The following is a 20,605-nucleotide window of genomic DNA, read 5'->3' on the forward strand; positions in this document are numbered from 1 at the left end:
GGAACGTTATCTGAAGAAAGAATGAGTAATATTGATGACGTTTAATACATAATAACACTATAACAGTAATATGGCCAGATAGAATTTATGGTAAAACAAGTATTGATGAAAATTGCTTTTATCTGGCATCGAAAACAGGAGAGCCCATGATAGTTTAATGTGTCTGTAGATAAAATTCAGAGTACTAATCGCAGAAAACGTTCTGGCTGCAAATATATTCTCCTTGTTCTAAATAGAGTTGAGTTCTGGGAAATGGAATAGAATAGAACAGAATAGAACAAAACAGAATTCTTCATTGGCCAAGTGTGATTGGACACACAAGGAATTTGTCTTGGGTGCATATCAGTGGTGGATTCCGGTTGCAACCAGTACAGTTGCAACGGGGCCTGGCATCCTCCAAATTGCATCTTACCATCCAGCAACGCCCCCGCGAGCCTCCGCATTGCTCCAGATGCTCGGCGGAGCATTGCGCAGGCCCTGTACACACCATGCGCGGGCACGGAAGCGCCAAAGAGTTTAAAGACAGGTAAGGAGGGCAGGAGGGTGAGCCCACCAGAGCACCATACCGGAACGGTACCCAGTGCTCTGGGCAGGCTCCAGTATGCCCGTACCGGGGCGTACCACCTGCAACCCACCACTGGTGCATATACTCTCAGTGTACGTAGAAAGAGAACATACATTTGTCAAGAATCATAAGATACAACACTTAATGATAAACAAAGGATACAAATAAGCAATCAGGAAACAATCAATATCAATATAAATCATAAGGATACAAACAACAAAGTTACAGTCATGCAGTCATAAGTGGGAGGAGATGGGTGATAAGAACGATGAGAAGACTAATATTAATAGTAATGCAGCCTTAGTGATAATAAGTGCCTCCAGGCAAATGTTAAACTTCAATGAAGTTGTGACATCCTTGGATTCTAAACTGAATAGTCAAGTGCTAGGTTCCGTGACCCGTCAAAAGCGCGGACGGCAAAAGCGCGATCGACAAAATCGCGCCTTTGACGTCATCACAGCGCGACGAAAAAGATCGAAAAATTCAAATAAAAATTAATAAAAATTAAATTAAAGCAAGCCGATTCACATAAAGGTAAGGGTTAGGGTTAGGGTTAGGGTTAGGGTAAGGGTAAGGGTTCGGGTTAGCTTTAGAGCGTTAGCGTTAGCGTTAGGGTTAGGATAAGGGTTAGCGTTACGTTTTTCGTTACTTTAACGGTTAGGTTTAGGGTTAGGTTTAGGGTTAGGTTAAGAGTTAGGGTTAGGGTTAGGGTTAGGGTTAGGTTTGGGGGGGTTAGGGGAAGGTTTTAGCTTTATTTTTACATTTTTTCGATCTTTTTCGTCGCGCTGTGATGACGTCACAGCGCGCTTTTGTCGAGCGCGATTTTGTCCTACGCGCTTTTGTGGTGGAACCGCTAGGTTCTTCCCCCCCCCCTCCCAAGAATGTCATCCATAGATATAGACCAGGGGTCTCCAACCCTCGGTCCATGTTCACTACCAGCCATGAGCTGTTCAGAACTGGGCCACCTGAAGCCCGGGTGAGCATGCACATCCAACATGTGAGCAGCAGCCAAGCGTGTGCGTGCATTGTTCCATTTGCATGAGCAGTGGGTGGGTGCCCACTGCTACGCAAATGGAGCTGTGCGTGCACATGCTTGCCCACCACTCGCATGGAACCATCTCTCTCCCCCCCCCCCCAATTGATCCGCAAAGCTGGAGAAATTGGGGAACTCTGATACAGACACAAAGAATCTTTTTTATTTTGCTTTTTTTTTTTAAAAAAAAAGAAGAATCTGGTCTTTTCACTGTTAAATATATAACAGGAATTCTTAATTTTCTGCCTCCGCCCAACAGACTTATTTGTAATAACGATTAACCCGAATACTTTGGGTTAGAATTCATTAAAGACTTATATACCAAATATCACTGCTTTAAATATGCTTGGAAATGGACTAGAAGTCTGTCCTTCTGGTTCGTGTGTATGAGTGTGGGTGTCTGTATTAATTTATAGGATTAACCTTTTGCAGATCCAGCATCTGTCTCAAAGAGTTTCTAACCTTTCACCTTGTGACAGCTGGAGCTATTTAGATGGGAAATAAGGAGCCTGGACCAGAGATAATTGTTTTGAAAACATTGACCAGTAACCAGGGTAGCAAGAGAAACTGACAATAGGCAGTCCATTTCAAAAAGGATGGGGAAAGGGTGCACCCTGTGGTTCTTATGAGAATACACTTCAGGTAGTTTGTGGCAGATCACTTACCAACTTCATTGATGGATTGGAAATGTGTATGTGTGTGCCTCTCCTTGCCCCCTGCACATGCGTTCGTGTCTCCCGCATGTGCTCCACCCCCTAAGCATGCGTGGCAGAGACCCGAAAATCTGCTGGCATCGGGAGGTGCACATATGCACGATGGAGCTGAACTGGGGCGACAACTTGCGTGCCAGGCAACATGGCTCTGCATGCCACTTCGGGCACACGTGCTATAAGTTCGCCATCACAGACTGAAACTGGATAATTTTAAAGGCATCTTATGTTCTTGGGGCATAAAAAGAAATGATTATTCAGAGAAGCACATTTCTGGATCAGTGGGCAGGAGAGACTACTATGTGATAAGTCAATTATCATTCCAGCTAATGATTGCTCCTTATATGAGGAAGAGTAGGATCCAAAAAAGAGCTGAACAGACACATTAATGCCATGATGGCATGTGTGTGATCCTCACTGCCTTGCCATCTGTAAGATTCTTTAGTAACCTTGCACATGCTCTGTATCTGTCTGTCATCTGTGCAGAGGCCTCAGGGAGGTCCAGCGTAACTTAAAGCGGTCACTAAGTGATTGTTAATCATTTGATCTTACATCTATGTCCATTTTGTGGTATACATATAATTTGAGTCTCTTGAAGGTCTTGCAGCAGATCCTAAGTTTGAGGGGGGGGGTTATTTTTAAAATAGTACATAAAATCAACATGATACAATATTTTTATAAATACCACTTACAAAATCCAGATTTAAAAAGAAAACACCTCAAATTCTTCCTCTTCGAGAAACAGAACCATTCAAAGCTGTTATAGATCCTAAACAGAATGGAATGCTTCCTAAATAAGCACCGACTTCTGGGTGCTTTGGCATTTAACAAGTGGGATATTGCTTGGAGATCGAGTGCACATGGGACTGTATTTCTGGCTTTAATCTCAACCTTTCCATTTCGAGGTTGTGCTTCTTTCAAGCACAGATTTATGTCCCCCCTTATCATTTAAAGGTAAATGAGAAGATGTGTGGCATAATTGCAAGTCATAAACTTGTGATAGAGGATTATCTCTCACTCAGCTTTCCCCCTTCAATTTCTACACCACCATAAAATGTGGCATTCAAAACTTGAAAGAATTGATGGCATTTATACAGGTAGTATTTGATTGATTTATGACCACAATAGAGGCCAACATTTCTTTTACTAAGCAAGCCAGGTGAATTGTGTTCCATTTTATGATCTTTTTTTGCCACAGTTGTTAAGTGAATCCCTGCAGTTGTTAAGTTAGTAACACAGTTGTTGAATGAATCTGGGTTTGTTTGTCAGAAGTGAGATGGGAAGTGATGATAACTTTGCCCTTGGAAACTGCAACCATCATAAATGCATGGTTGTTACCAAGTGTTCAAATTGTGATCACACGACCATGGGGATGCTGCATGCAGTGGTTGTAAGTGTGAAAAATAGTCACTTTTGTTCAATGCCATTGTAACTTCAGTCACTAAACAAATGGTTTTAAGTTGATAAGTATTATATTTTTTGGAGTATAAGATGCACTTCCCCAACTAAAAGAGGGTGAAAATATGGGTGCATCTTATACATCGAATGTACACCCACCTGCCAGCCCCCACCCTTTGGCCCCTTCCTCCCAGCAATTTGCCTCCTTGCAGCAAACAGCATACAGCCTGTTTCAGCTTCAGCACAGCCTGATTAGCACAAGCAACTGATTGTTGGTTGGATCGGCCTCCCGATTATCAGTTGTTTCAGGCTGTAGGGATTGCCATTACCTATTGCCGTCTCTGCACGCCCCATTTTTCACCCATTGCAATCCCCGCCACCCAGAACAGGCAGAAAATGGGGCACGCAGAGGCAGCAATAGACTATGGCAATCCCTGCAGCCTGAAACAGTTAAATGTCGGAGGCCAATCCAACCCATAATCAGCTGCTTGTGCTAATCAGGCTGGACTGAAACTGAAATGGACTAATTGCTGGGAGGCAGGGGCAGATTTTTTTCCATTTGTTTTCCTCCCCAAAAGCTAGGTGTGTTTTATACTTTGGAGTGTCTTATACACCAAAAAATATGTTACCTTTATTTCCCCTCCCCCCGCAAAAGCAATTCCATCTCTTTATCTCCACCACCATCAAATATACTGTATATTTTTTATTCAAAATCAGCTTCTTATCTGTATTGTCTCATCAGGATCTTTGCCATGCAGTTAGCATATTTATAAAATAAACTGTTTTCTATTTTCTGCTATGTGTGCATTACACACACACACACACACACACACACACACACACACACACACATATATATACATATATACATATATACATATATACATATATACATATATACATATATACATATATACATATATACATATATACATATATACATATATACATATATACATATACATATACATATACATATACATATACATATACATATACATATACATATACATATACATATACATATACATATACATATACATATACATATACATATACATATACATATACATATACATATACATATACATATACATATATATATATATATATATATATATATATATATATATATATATATCAAGGTCCCAATAGGGAACAATTACTAATTACGTATGAATGGCTTAAGTCGAATCTCTTCCTCATGATGGATTTAACTTTTTCAGGGCAAAGCAAATAATGCATTTAGATCCATTAATCCTAATTTTCCTGCTTTGCAAAATGTTAATTATGCTGTTCTTGAAAGGGCATGCAGAAATAATGCATGCCTAGTGATGGCATGCACATACAATTAAAATGTTTTATCATGCTTAATCCTTCCTTGTATAGGCATATTCTCCCTTGTCCAATACAATTTAAAAAAGAAATGAAGACAGAAAAGAAATAATTAGCAAATGCATCTCATGCCTCACCCCTTGTTTTAGGATTGGTATATTTAACCAATGTTTATAAAAGAAATAGATTGTTTCCAAAAGTGGGAATTAAATATAAATAACAAGAACAGTGAGTGCTTTTTCTACTGCCTTCAGTTAAGTGACTTGAAAATAAACTATCAGCAAATTCTACAATTAAAAAAATAAAATCAGCAGTACATTGATAAGGCGGATGGGAACAATATTTTCGAATAACTCCCTTATATAGAAAAGCTAGAACTGCTTCATCTTTTATGCTTGCTTCCTCACATTCTGAAAATGAAGACATTCTACCCTGTTTTCCCGAAAATAAGACCTCCCCAAATAATAAGCCAAATTGGGGTTTTGAGTGCATGTGCTAAAATAAGCCCTCCCCCCCAAAATATTGCAACACAGCAGCAGCCATGAGGTGTGACCACCCTTGCCCCGTCCTGCACCTCAAAAATAATAAGACCTCCCCGAAAATAAGGTCAAGTGCTTATTTCGGGGGTCAAAAGAAAATAAGACTACCTTATTTTCGGGGAAACACGATAAACATAAACCCCATCTTATAGCTTGCTGTTATTCATTTGTGTCTGGGGTGAGATTTAGCTTGTGATTTAATGAGGTGTGGAGCTATAGGTAGTTCTTGACTTGCAATGACCATTCAAAGTTAAAATGGCACTGAAAAAAGTGAATTATGATTGTTCTTCACACTTGCAACACTTGCCCCTGTGGGCCATGGGATCAAAATTCAGATGCTTGGTAACTGGCATATATTTATGAGGGTTGCAGTGTCCCAGGTCATATGATCATCTTTCGACAAGCGAAGTCAGTGGGGAAGCCAGATTCACTTAACATCTATGTTACTAATTCAGGAGGCAATTGGACTTTCCTTGTTTTTTTTCTTTTGAAGAGGTTTCGCTTCTTACCCAAGAAGCTTCTTCAGTTCTGTCAGAGATGAAGAAGCTTCTTGGATGAGAAGCAAAACCTCTTCAAAAGAAAAAAACAAAGTCCAGTTGCCTCCTGAAAAAGCACCTTTGGGACAACCATGGCCTGGATGACTGAGAATCTCTACATACATCATTGTTACTAACCTAATAACTGCAGTCTTTCACTGAACAACTGCAGCAAAAAGGTCATAAAGTGAGGCAAAAGTCACTTAATAACTTCCTTGCTTAGCAGTGGAAATTTTGGGATCAATTGCCACTGTACGTCGAGGACAATCTGTAATAAAAGCTCCGTGTACATAGGCTAATACTGGTTTATCAGCTTCAGCACCTGACACAAATATGAATTATACTGTATTTTTCAGACTGTAAGACGCACCGTAGTATAAGACACCCCAAGATTTTGAAGAGGTAAATTTTTTTAAAAAAATGTTTTTGCATTCTGCAGGCCTCCCAAACCTTTTGCATGCCTCGTATTTTGCAAAAAAAAAAAGGGGGGGCATGCATATGCTTTGAGAGGTTTGTAAAGTGTTCCTCGAGGGGGGGGGGCAAAAGCAGCCCTTTTTTTTTGCTTGTTTTTGTCCTCCCCAACCCCCAGGAGCACTTTGCAGGCCTCCCAAAGCCTATGCATGTCCATTTTTCAAGCAGGGTTTGGGAGGCCAAAAATGCTGTATTCAGTGTATAAGACACACCCAGGTTTTCACCCTCTTTTTTGGGGGGGAAAGGTGCGTCTTACACTCCGAAGAATACAGTAATTCTGTTTTGACAGGATTTGGGGGGCATGTGACTCCTTTCCATAATTATCTCGATAGAGGGAATTGATCTCAAATGTGAGAGAGATCTGATAGCTTCCTTGAAGTTATAGTCTTGATAGGCCCATGTATAATAAGTAGCCAGTTTTGTGAAATAGGAGATTTGTTTTATAAGGAATGACAGTTTCATTTAAAGGCTTACTTTATCTGCTGTTAACGTCTTTCTCCATGCCCATATTGCCAACACATCTGCGAGCTTTCTTTCCACATAGCAGCTAATGAAATAGAAGCAGTTGGATTACTTTTTCCTTCTCTAGCGAGGGAGTGAAATGTGTATTGTGCAGAAGAGACCACTCATCTGAGAAAGGCTTTTCTCAGTCAAACTATTCAAGCTGTATGTGGAAATGTCTGGGATGGTGACTTGGAAGCTTCATCTAATGCAAAATGCAGATGTTGGATTGTATACTGCTCTGGAATCCAGTAGCAGCAGTGCTTATGAACTCTAAAGCGTATTCAATATATGAAGCTGCACTTCTTTCCTGAATAAAGCTGCCTGAGAATTAAGATTTTATAAGGGTATGCTTCAGTGCCTCACCATTGAAAACAGAACAATATGTGGAGACGCAGAAGAAAATTTCTAAGCTGTGGCAATCAAGTGGAAAATGTTTCCCACAAACACACAACACACTTTCCCAATATAATTTTCATTTTAGTATCAAGTGTTAAACTAACTCCCAAATGTGTCTTTTAAACACACAACGGGACTTTCTGGCTTTTCTTTGAAGACATTTCGCTTCTCATCCAAGAAGCTTCTGGGTGAGAAGTGAAACATCTTCAAAGAAAAAACAGAAAGTTCAGTTGCCTCTTGAAAAAGCACCTTTGGGACAACCATGACCTAGATAACTAATAATCACCATAGACATGTATTGAACTAACTCTTCCCTCTAGATTTAATCATAGTAATATACCATATTTTTTGGAATATACAAAGCAATCCCCCCCCCAAAAAAGAGGCTGAAAATTAGGGTGCGTCTTATACTCTGAATGTAGCTTTTTCAAAACTTTTTTTCAGCTCTGATGAGGCGCTAATGAGCGAAGTGATCTTCCGTGCTTTGCCTGCTTTTCTCAATGCTGCTCCCTCTGACGATCAGCTGTGCTTTAGAAGCTGTTTTTCAACCTTAATGGAGCGCTAGCGGGTGAAGCATCTTCCCGGCTTCCGCTGCTTTTCTCATTGCTTCTCTCTCTGACAATCAGCTGTGCTTTAGAAGCTGTTTTTATACCCAACTAGGGGATAAAAAGTGTGTGTGCACTCAAAACCAGCAAACCTATGTGCTGAAGCTGACCAGACTAAGGATACTGTCCAGATGAATACCTGGTAGGCAGTATTTCCCCCCCCCTATTTTCCTCCCCAAAATGTAAGGTGCATCTTATACTCCAGTGCATCTTATACTCTGAAAAATACAGTAATGGTTGGAACACCAGGCTAGAAACTTGTAGTCTGTGAATTCCAAATCTTTCCTTAGGCCCAATGCCAGATGGGTGACCTTGAGCCAGTCATTCTCTCTCAACCTTAGGAAGGAAACAGTGGCAATCTTACCAAGAATCTTGCAGGGTTTGGTCCAGCCAGTTTTGTCAGGCAACAACACCGATTTGAAGGCACCAAAACAACCACACACATAACTTCTTCAAAAGTTTTAAGATTTTTTTCCTAGGCTCCTTTGATGCATGATGGGTTGTTGACATTTGGAAGCTTGTTTCTTTTCATATCAGTAGCATGTTTTAGGTGTATTACAAGGAACCTAATGGTCCATTTCCAAACTATTGGACATAAATTTATATGGAAGGTTTGACTGAAAATTTCAATAACAATCCAGTAATCCATTGAGACTGCGGAGCATTGAATGATTATATCTTAAATGTTCTTGGCTGTGACCTAATTTACACCTATTTAAAACAGTGGATTGGTTAATATTAACTAATGTTAAATATGCCTCCTTATTGTTCTATTTTAAAGCAGAACTTTAAACTTACATTTATGTGTTATTCTTTTCAACATTATGGAGGAAAAACTCCATGTCGGTTCACACTGACTTGATGACATATGATCAATCAAGTAGCTTTTTGCTTCTCAGGCTGCATTCTGGTTTCTGTTGTTTTTAATTGCTTGACAATACTTGATATAGTCTTGATTGACATTTTCCTGTTCTTTCTTGGGCTTTTATTATTAACCATATGAGTTTGTTTTTCTGGTGTCTGAGATATATAATTTGATACATAAAAAGAAATAGCTAATGCAAAATTTAAATGGAAGTGTAATATTGAATCAAGGTATCCATTACCTGGAGATTGATCTAACCTGGTGCTTCTAAAGAAAGATAGCACACTATGGGCTTGGTAAACATGATTTGAGAGGATATAGGAGCAATCAGAATTCTTTGGCCATCCTTTAACTCGGATTGAACATTTAAGAAGAATGGCAATAGCATTTCCGAGTTGTTATTACAAGGTTATTTGGGGCTAATTCTGTTTTGGGCTTGCAGGAGTGCCCTGCTAGTTTCTGTCAAAAGGAAATCAGAAAGAAGGAGATAGAAAGATTTTAAATAAAGTTTGAATTCACTGAATTCCATGAATGTATTTCTTAAAATAGCACCCAATATTATCCCTTTCCCATTGCTAATCCAGAAACGGAACATAGGAGTAAAGTAACGCTTTAAGGATAGAGTAAAATAAAGCATGGAGTCTTTGATCACTCAAATCTTCTTCCATATGGTTCTCCAGGGGATGTTGTTGTTGCTGCTTGTGATTTGACAGCGTGCTCTTTCTGCAAATGAAAACATCTCTGTAATTTCTCCCTTGCCTTTAGGGTTTTCTCATTCAGCATTTACCTTCGGTATCGAGAGCCATATCAGCCAGTCCAACATCAACGGTGCTCTGGTGCCCCCAGCTGCTTTGATTTCAATAATTCAAAAAGGCCTGCAGTATGTGGAGGCGGAAGTCAGTATTAATGAGGTAAGACATTTCCTAAATCTACAGGACCATTGGGATATTTTTCTTCCAATATTCTGGACTATCTAAGACAGTGATGGCTAACTTTTTTGTTGTTGCGGGCCAAAAGCCCACGCATCCGCACCCATAATGCAATTATGCCTATGAATTCACGTGCGACACCCCTGTGCCCTTCCCGCACCCCTACACATGCTCCCACTGCACCTCATTTTGGACCTAGTAGGCCTCCCTGTAGCCTCCTGGGACCAAAAACGGGCTCTGGGGCAGGCGCGCCACACCCTCCTCCCTGTGCCCTGTTTTGGGCCTAGCAGGTTCCCTGCAGCCTCCTGGGACCAAAAACAGGCCATGGGGATGAAGGGCACTGCCCCCGCCATGCACGTGTGATCCCCCCCACATCTGCTCGTGTCTCCCGCGTGCACCTTGCCCCCCATGTATGCGTGGCAGAGACCCGAAAATCAGCTGGCTGGCAGGATGCGCATGCATGGTGCAGCTGAGTTGGGGCGATGGCTCGCATGCCCGCAGAGAGGGCTCTGTGTGCCACAGGTTCGCCATCACAGATCTAAGCTATACTTACCTTTCCTTATTCTGCCTTGTTTGTGTGCTGGCATTATTGTATTAGACACCCTCCTCTTTATGTCTTCCTTATTAAATAAGACTGGAGCATTTCAAACATTTGGGGGGGCTCAGTTCAGGTCACTTACTCTTTATATAGTTTATATAGTTTTGGCTTGTAGAGCTTACACTCTGGTGTACACTTACCAAATGCCTCGTTCCCGGCTTAATAGTGTTGGTTATATACTTATCAAATATTAAGGCTCTAAAAGTTCAAAGATTTTACAGTACTTACAAAGATGAAGCATAATTTAATAGTGTCTCCCTCGTGAAAAGAGGAAATGTATATTTTTACCCAGTAAAAAACAATTTTAAGAAATCTGAAGATACACTGCCATTACTATTATTAGTATTAGCATTAGTAGGAGTAGTACTTCTAATACTATTCCTGTTATTGCCACAGTGCTGAACTGTCGATAGATTTTTAGTAAGATTCATCAGTTTGCTTGGGTTTTGTAATATTTTTAGGTTTAAAATACTATCATAAGTTAAAGATTGCAACCTCTTTCATACTTAAGGTATAGATAAAGGTTCCCCTCGCTACTCGTTTCTGACTCCAGGGCGTGGGGCTCATCTCCATTTCAAAGCCGAAGAGCCAGCACTGTCTCTGAAGACGTCTCTGTGGTCATGTGGCTGGCATGACTAAATGCCGCAGGCGCATAGAACGCTGTTACCTTCCCACCAAAGGTGGTTCTACTTATTTTTCTACTTGCATTTTTATATGCTTTCAGACTGCTAGGTTGGCAGAAGCTGGGACAAGTAAAGGGAGCTCACTCCGTTACGTGGCGCTAGGGATTTGAACCACTGAACTGCCGACCTTCTGTTTGACAAGGTCGACATCATAGCCACTGAGCCACCATGCCTCTTCTTTCATACTTAATTTCCAGCTAAAATGGTAGTGAGTGGCAACAACCTTTCAACATCACAATTTTGAGGGGCTTGATGGTGTTGTTGTCCTTCTCCTTGATTTCTATCATCAAACATGGAATTGGTTTTTTTTAGGCAATGATATTCATTAAATGGAAGTTTTTAAGAAGAAGAGATTGAACAGCCATTTGCCCCGAGTGGCATAGGGTCTGCTGCTTGGACAAAGAATTGAACTTAAAGACCTCCAAGGTCCTTTCCAATTCTGATATTCTATGTTCTAAATTCCCAGTTTCCTGTCACATGATATGAGAATTTTAAGTTGCTGCTTTGGGTCCCCAACCAAATTTTTATTAGGTCCCTTAATGCTGCCTTGTTCTTTATGGTTTCACAATAAGAAATCTTTTTGATACCTCAATTGTGGTTGAGTGGCAAACGATGTTTTATTTCCATCAGCTTTGAATATCCGTCATTTGTCCTTTGAGAAACTCTTCACAGTTTTCATTGTTGGAGGGGAAGGAATCCATGCTGTGTGTGAGACAGATCAGAACTAGTAATGAAGATAAATTAGGAAGAATTCCCATCAGAGGAAATTCCCATAAAAATTAGTACGAGTAGTGCTTGACTTACAACCACAAGTGAGCCCAAAATTTCCCTTGCTAAGCAGGTTCATTGTTAAGTAAGTGTTGGCCCATTTTATGATTTCTTTGCTGCAGTTTAGTGCTGTTGTAACTTCAAATGGTCACTAAACAAATGATTTATTTAGAAGGAGAACTTCCTTTGAAAATTGAAATAATTTTCTGAAAACCCCTTTAACTTGGATTTTCAGTTTGCACTCTCCCCCCCCCCTCTCAGTTTTGCTAAGTCGACAACACTTGTCACAGAGTGCCAATAATCACTGGGACCATCATATACAATTTATGCCAAAATCTTTCAACTTTGATACTTTCTAGTCATCTTCAATTCTTTTGCTTCTAGTCTATGAACTTTTTTTAGAGATGTGTTGGCTCAGTGGCTAAGACGCTGACCTTGTCAATTAGAAAGATCGGCAGTTTGGCGGTTCAAATCCCTAGTGCCACATAACGGAATGAGCTCCCATTACTTGTCCCAGCTTCTGCCAACCTAGCAGTCGAAAGCAGGTAAACAATGCAAGTAGAAAAATAGGAACCACCTTTGGTGGGAAGGTAACAGCATCCCATGCGCCTTCAGAGTTTAGTCATGCCGGCCACATGACCACGGAGATGTCTTCAGACAACGCTGGCTCTTCGGCTTTGAAACAGAGATGTGCACCGCCCCCTAGAGTTGGGTACGACTAGCACATATGTCCGAGGGGAACCTTTACCTTTAACGTAGTTGAGTCAGATTAAACTGGTTTTGGCATTTTTATCAACCTATCGAGTCCTTCTCAAGGACCTCAGATAGGCAAATGTTCATACACATGCTCACAGACACACACACTCTCTCACACACACATATACACACACACACGTATATGTGTATAAATCTATAAATAAAATATTTGTCGGCATTAGAGATATCATCACAGATTGTAAACTCTTCCAAGTAAACCCACTTTTTGCATTTGGTAGTGATTCTGTCAGTGCTAATGATGTTCAAGAGGTACTACAGATGTTTTGGGATTGCACCCAAGGCACCTATCATTCTTGGTATTGTGTTTGCTTATTATTACTGTTGTTATCAGCTTTTTTTTAAAAAAAAAACCCACTTGATTTTCTAAATAAGTGAACGGATGCCATCTAGTGGTACTGCAAATGCCGTGTAGCCAACCTTTATCCTAGAGGTACGGACTGTAGCTTATTGATTTTATATTGGCTTTTCCCCAGTGTCTAAGAAGTGACAAGCAGAGGTTTCATCACTGCCTCATCTTTAAAAATGGATGACCTCGTCAACATTTGTATCCAGTACAACAGGAAATCTCTTGTTTTTAATTACTGGCAGGATCCAGAAATAAATCCAGTGCTTGAAGGCCACTGAGAAATAGTCAATTTGACGGCTTCCACCGATCTGGGAATAGTTTTGAGCTGAACCCATTATTATACTTGTGAGGACACCTTGAATAGTCAGAATTTGACCCTCACACTCCGGTGCCCTTATTGGCTGCCAATCCCTAAAGGCCTCTTTGGATGGGTTATGGAAATGGTTCAGTTTAAAGCAAATCATTATTTTATAGGCTGAGCTGCTCTTCTCCGCCAGCAACACAGGAGAAAGAGAGCTAACTCCTAGCCTGGATTCCTTGCAAAACCGGCAGATAAAAAGCGATAGTTGCCAAATAAACAAAAATAAAAATAAGAAATAACTCAACTTGAACTTTTCATTACATCATTTTTGCTAAAAGGAATAGCAGAGCGAAGATGGTATTTGACTTAATGACTGGTCACTTACATTAGGGACAGACTTGAAAATAAAGTTATGTACAACCAGTCCTCCAGAATAGTCACATGATCAGATTTTGGACACTTGGCAACTGAGTCTTATTTACGACTGGCTGAAACAACCCACAGTCACATGATCACATCTTCTGTGGGTTTTTTTTTGCCGTTTTCTGGCAACCCCTCACTACTTATCAGATACGTCAGATTCAGATTTACACCCACATGATTTGCTTAATGACCGTGGTGATAACAACCACCGTAAAATGGTCATAAAATCAAGCCTGGTCATGTGGTGACCCAGCTTACGACCGCAACTATAAACTGGCCTCGGTTATGGTCGTGAAATCAGGACTAACTGTATTACTACAGACGACATGACTTCATATCAGAGTATTGGGGTGAAGCTCAGTGACCAATGCACTGCTTTCCATATGGAAGATGTGGGACGTCTCACTAAAACCACAAATAGCCACTGTTGTTCAGTGTAAAGAACCAAACCAAATGACCTGATTCAGCATTTGGTACCTTCCTGCTAGATTTTCAATTAGCTGGTTATAACTTTTTCTTAGGGATACGATGACTCAGTGACTAATACGCTGAGCTTGTCGATCAGAAAGTTTGGTGGTTCGAATCCCTAGCAACCGCGTAACGGAGTGAGCTCCCGTTACTTGTCCCAGCTTCTGCCAACCTAGCAGTTCAAAAGCATGTAAAAATGCAAGAAGAAAAATAGGAACCACCTTTGGTGGGAAGGTAACAGCGTTCTGTGCGCCTGTGGCGTTTAGTCATGCCGGCCACATGGCCATGGAGATTTCTTCAGACAGCGCAGGCTCTTTGGCTTTGAAATGGAGATGAGCACCGCCCCCTAGAGTCGGGAACGACTAGCTCATATGTGCGAGGGGAATCTTTATCTTTGCCTTTACCTAACTTTTTCTTAGAGAATTACAGTTGCATTCAGGGTTGAGCCAGTATTATCTGAAGACATCTCCGGGGTCCTGTGGCCAGCATGACTAAACAGCAAAGGCACCAAACGCTGTTACCTTCCCACCAAAGGTGGTTCCTATTTTTTCTACTTGCATTTTTACATGTTTTCTGCTAGGTTGGCAGAAGCTGGACAACTAATGGGAGCTCACTCCGTTATACGGTGCTAGGGATTCGAACCGCCAAACTGTTGACCTTTCTGATCGACAAGCTCAGCGTCTTAGCCACTGAGCCACCACGTCTCTTGCTTGCCTGCATATTAGGCAGATGTATTAATCTCTAGGCTAGGGGCTCCCCTCGCTTTGTTGGCTCTACCAGCGGGGGAGATTAAGTGTTTTTCCAATGAAACCGGTCAATCAGGGCAACCTGGTCTACCAAATATGGGATGGTGCATTCTGCTTTCACCTTTCAGCTCCAATCCAGGAGCCTTCGCAGGCAGCTGCTTCTGCAACAAACTATTCTATGTTAAATTTAAATTTACCAAGAAATAAATAAAAGGAGACTAGTATAGCTACTTCCCTTTGTCGCAGAAGCGGCTGTCTGTGGAGGTTCCTGGATTGGGGCTGAAAGGCGAAAGTATAATGAGTGTGCTCTGTCCCATATTTGGTTGGACCAGGTTGCTCTGATAGACCATTCTCACCGGAAAAAGACGTATTTTTTTTACAAACTTTTTATTTTAGTTTAATACAAACAATCCATCTTCCATTAAATAGTGCGTCATCTGGGTACAAATGTCTTCTGCAATAGCAATTAGAATTTACAGCCATATTTTTTATCTACTGATAACTTAAGACTGATATACATAACATATCTCATACTATAACAATCCTCTTCTTAAACTTATTTAATTCTATTGATGTATTTTCTATATTTCACTAATCTACTTTCATTTCTAACTTTCATATGTATTCTCTAGCCATTGGTAGAATAGTTCCCATATAGTATAATATTCAGTTGTTGCAAGCGCTAACCTATTCATTTCCACACATTCTAATATTTTCTAATCACATTCTCACCTGTAGGAATCTCAATACAATACTGGAAAAATACGTATTCTGTGACAGTTGCAATTGGACAACTATAAATAAACCCTAATGTCTTAACTAGTGTGATTTTCAGTAAACGGGGTTAATAATCAATGCTCTGGATAATTGATGCACATTCAGGGTCTGTGTTATGTTTTCTAACTTCCATTGCAGATTGCTTACCTGTCGCTAATGAAATATTTTTTCCCCTTTTCCTTTTCCACTGTGTCTCTTGCTTTCTACCCCTGTGTTTTTAGGACGGTACTTTGTTTGATGGCCGGCCGATAGAGTCTCTCTCGCTGATAGACGCCGTGATGCCCGATGTGGTGCAAACAAGGCAGCAGGCGTACAGAGACAAACTTGCTCAGCAGCAGGCAGCCGCGGCCGCAGCCGCAGCGGCTTCAACAAATCAGCAAGGATCTACGAAAAATGGTGAAAACACTGCAAACGGAGAGGAGAATGGAGCCCACACTATAGCAAGTGAGTGGAGATGCAATTAATGGATTGCGAATGGCTTGGTAGGCAGCCTGAAATATGTGCTTGTGTATTTAAAAAAAACCTCAGTTATTCCACCTTCTGCATACAAAACCACCTAGCCAGATGGATGAGAAGATTAAATAAAGAAAAGCCAAAAGCAGAGGGGAAACACCCCCCACTTTACGTAGCTATTATTTGGGATTAGTTTTACAACATACAGATTTATTTTAAGTCACCATTGTCTCTGCCTTTTCTTGTTTGCATTTGGAAGCCCCTCTGGGCCGTTTCTGCTGGAAATCCAAAATGTTGATCTAAAGCACGGGTGTCAAACTCGCTCACGTGGCCTTTCGCGATGTTTTTTCCCCTTTGTGGAGCTGAGGTGGGCTTGGCCTGTGCGTGACGCCTCCGGCCCGCGGACCACCAGTTTGACACCCCTGATCTAAGGCAGTATTTCTCAACTTTAGCAGCAGCTGGCTAGGGATTTCTGGGAGATGAAGTCTATCTCTCTCAAAGTGGCCAACCTTAAGAAACATTGATCTAAGGAGATTGTGGTGAGGGAGCCCCCCCTGCTGGCGAAACAGGCAAATGCTAGAGGCCCTGTTGTCTTCCTAGAAGTGAATATATCCAGCTGCTCCTTTCAATTGCCAGTTGTGCTGGAATAGCTAATTCGGTCTCTTTCACACACCCAAGCCCATGTATTAAATGTACGTGAGCACACAAAGTCCTCCTGTCTCCTAGGACTACTGTTCCACCCAGGAGTAGAAGGATCTTCTTAAATTAGTTTGCCAGAGATCTAAAGGCTATGCTTAACATGGCTCTCTATTTCATGGAAAATGAACTTACGTGATTGTTTTCAACTTCTGCTCTTGTAATCCAAACATAACCTTTCAGCATTTTAATTTGATTTTTTTTTTAAAGGATTTTGAGGCTAGCTCACAATAAAGCTGTTTTTGGTAAATCATCTGGTCTTGTTTACTGAGAAATATGTGCTTAATAAGTCTTTTCTTGCCAAACAAATATATTATTGAATCATAGCCACTGATTGACTGTATATTCAACTCAAGTTAGATGAATGTGATAAAACTACTGACAATCTGTTTTTGAGAGCCAAGAAACTTTATATAAAACAGGTGGGGGGGGGAGGTTGGAAACCTTACCATTTACCAGTTAATATTCTCCTCTTGGATCATATGCAATTTTTATCATGGAGGAGGGGTGGAAGAACCACACATGTATAAAGGAACATGCCCTGGATAGATTTTAAAACCGTTTTGGCTTTATTTTAAGTAAGACCAGTTATTCCCTTTATTACTGAATTATATCCTCATGTGCGATTTATCCATTTTTAAAAATAAGGCAATGATTGAAAGAATTTTGTGTATTTTTTTAAATCCATTTGTCTTCTTAGCCTCCTCCCTTCCCCCCAAATAGAATATTCTATAGAACAATTATATAGGGACGTGGTGGCTCAGTGGCTAAGACATTGAGCTCGTCGATCAGAAAAATGGGCAGTTTGGCGGTTTGAATCCCTAATGCCACGTAAGAGAGTGAGCTCCCATTACTTGTCCCAGCTTCTGCCAACCTAGCAGTTCAAAAGCACATAAAAATGCAAGTAGAAAAATAGGAACCACCTTTGGTGGGAAGGTAAAAGTGCTCCGTGCGCCTTCAGCGTTTAGTCATGACGGCCACATGACCATGGAGATATCTTCGGACAGTGCTGGCTCTTCAGCTTTGAAACAGAGATGAGCACCGCCCCCTAGATTCAGAAATGACTAGCACATATGTGCGAGTGGAACCTTTACCTTTATAGAACAATTATTAAGCTAAGATCATTCTAATCTGGTCAAGTGGGGAATTTAAATCACCACCTCCCTCCTTAAAGACCAACGTATGAATCTACTACAACTTCTCCAAATTGGAACTTCCTGAATATTAAGGCTATTATGTGTCCTATTATTTTTGACTCAAGCTCCATGGATTTGAGTTGATGGGAACGGTAGTCCAAAATTATCAAAGGACACTTTTACTTTAGGACTAAAATGTAGGCACAATCAATGGCTAGTATATGGGGTCTTATTTCCTTTTTAATATTCAATTAAAAAAGAGTATGGACTCTTACTAAGAAGAATTCTAGTACAGGTGTGAGATAGCACATTAACAACATATCTACGAGAGTAAAAAGAGTGAATCAAATACAGGTGGTCCTCAACTTAAGAACACAATTGAGCCTACGTTTCTACTGAGACATGTTAAATGGGTTTTTGCCCCATTTTGCAACTTTTCTTGCCACAGTTGTTAAGTGAATCACTGCAGCTGTTAAATTAGTAACACAGTAGTTAAGCAAATCTGGCTTCCCTGTTCATTTTGCTCCTCAAAGATCACAAAAGGAGGGAATCACATGACCCTGGGGCACGGCAACTGTCATAAATATGAATCAGTTGCCAAGCGTCTGAATTTGGATCACAAAGCCATAGAGATGCCACAAGGATCGTGAGTGTGAAAAACGATCCTGTCACTTTTTTTGAGTGCCATTGTAATTTTGAGCAGTCACTGAAGGAGCTGTCGTAAGTTGAGGACTACCTGTAATAAACGTGATGATGTCCTTAGGTATCCCATAAGCTAGACGTAGGGCATGAATGAATTAATAATAACAAAACAACAATAATTTAATGGCAACATACCTCCCCTTTCCTTATGGTTTCTTTTGGATAGATAATCATACAGATATGATGGAAGTGGATGGTGATGTTGAAATCCCTCCTAACAAAGCAGTGGTGCTGCGGGGTCACGAATCTGAAGTTTTCATCTGCGCCTGGAACCCTGTCAGTGATCTTTTGGCCTCAGGGTATGCTTTCCTAAAGAAGTTGAAAATGTAACCTCTCTTTTCCAGCTTTAATCCTAAAGAAAACTTCTTCATTTCCATATCTTCCTAACTTGTTGAATTGGAAATGTAGGAAACAAAAGACTTTGAGTCTGATTAGTAGCACATAAGACACTTGTATGAGGAGGGGAATGTAAGACAATGCTCTTCTAGTTTAGTTGGTTGAATAGAGACAATCAGGTTATCTGCCTAAAGTCCAAGGAGTTTGAATCTTGTTATGGAATCTAGGTAGAGGATGATTGCATAGGCAAGTCTCGAGTTATGACCATAATGGAGCTTTCAATTATGGTTGAAAGTTGTGATGGTCGAAAGCTCGCTGGTCACATAACTGACCTGATTTTATGACCTTATTGCTTTGGTTGTTAGGTGAACCAAAGGTTTGCTATGGACCAATTTTGGTGAAAACCATAATTAAGTGCCAATTTTCATTATAAAACACAGTCAAGTGACTGGGATGCTATAAATATCCATAAACGCAATCCAATCACCTAGCGCTTGGATTGTGGTCATGTGACCAGAGGGACTCCCCAATCATCAGAACTTCAAATCCGGGTCATAAGTAACCCACAGGGAGATCCATTGGAACTTCAAAACGATTACTAAGCGACTAGTTGTAAGTCGAGGTCTACTTATAACTGAATAGTTATATTCAATTGTATGGTAGTACATCTTGATGCTTTTCAAGAACACTCCATATTCCTCTCTTTTAAGTCTTTGGTGAGCTTGACTGAAAAGAATTGTATTTTGTTTTAAAGAGGCTGTTTATTTTGCAGATCTGGAGATTCAACGGCAAGAATCTGGAATCTTAGTGAAAACAGTACCAGCGGATCTACGCAGCTGGTGCTTCGGCACTGTATACGAGAAGGAGGGCAAGACGTACCAAGTAACAAAGATGTAACATCTCTGGATTGGAATGTGAGCAGAAATTCCCATGTTCAAATTACTAGTCATACTTTGAGCTTCAAATACATGCATTCTTGGAGGTGACCACTTCGAGATTTCCATAAGCGCTATAGATATTTGTTTTATTCTTCTGGTGATAGAACCAAGCCCAATAGGTCTTCTGCTAAAGTTTCAGTGTAGGGTGTACCAGGGAAATTAAGTATACACATTCATTAATCTAGGCATGCCGTATTTTTCAGAATATAAGACATACTTTTTCCCCCCCTAAAAAGAGGGTTAAAAGTTGGGTGCGTCTTATACACTGAATTTAGCCCCACCCACCTGCTGGCCCCTACCTTCTGCCTCCCAGCAGTTGGCTCCTTGCAGCAAACAGCAAACAGCCTGTTTCAGCTTCAGCACAGCCTGATTAGCACAAGCAGCTGATTGTCGGTTGGATTGGTCTCCCAACAATCAGCTGTTTTAGGCTGCAGGGAGGAGTATTGCCTCCTCCACATATCCCATTTTCGTCTTCCGCATCCCATTTTTTGCTCTGTGTGCCCCATTTTCCACTTGTTCTAATCCCCGCCGCCCTGAACGGGCAGAAAATGGGTCACGCAGAGCCCAAAAA

At 40.8% G+C, this 20,605-nt stretch overlaps 1 protein-coding gene across 2 annotated transcripts in view; it reads left to right on the forward strand.

Annotated features, from left to right (window-relative positions):
• TBL1XR1 (TBL1X/Y related 1) overlaps positions 1 to 20,605 on the forward strand; it is a 233,321-nt gene that overhangs the window by 195,028 nt on the left and 17,688 nt on the right. For both annotated transcript variants that reach the window (XM_087725218.1, XM_087725219.1), the window contains exons 4-7: positions 9,723 to 9,868; positions 15,995 to 16,217; positions 18,927 to 19,059; positions 19,869 to 20,010. In XM_087725218.1, coding sequence (XP_087581344.1) covers positions 9,723 to 9,868; positions 15,995 to 16,217; positions 18,927 to 19,059; positions 19,869 to 20,010 — 644 coding nt within the window. The remainder of the gene's footprint in view (positions 1 to 9,722; positions 9,869 to 15,994; positions 16,218 to 18,926; positions 19,060 to 19,868; positions 20,011 to 20,605) is intronic.

The sequence above is a fragment of the Thamnophis sirtalis genome, unplaced genomic scaffold, assembly GCF_051295495.1.
Source record: "Thamnophis sirtalis isolate CommonGarterSnake01/CBP01778 unplaced genomic scaffold, rThaSir2_p1.2 scaffold_11, whole genome shotgun sequence".
Classification (NCBI taxonomy): domain Eukaryota; kingdom Metazoa; phylum Chordata; class Lepidosauria; order Squamata; family Natricidae; genus Thamnophis; species Thamnophis sirtalis.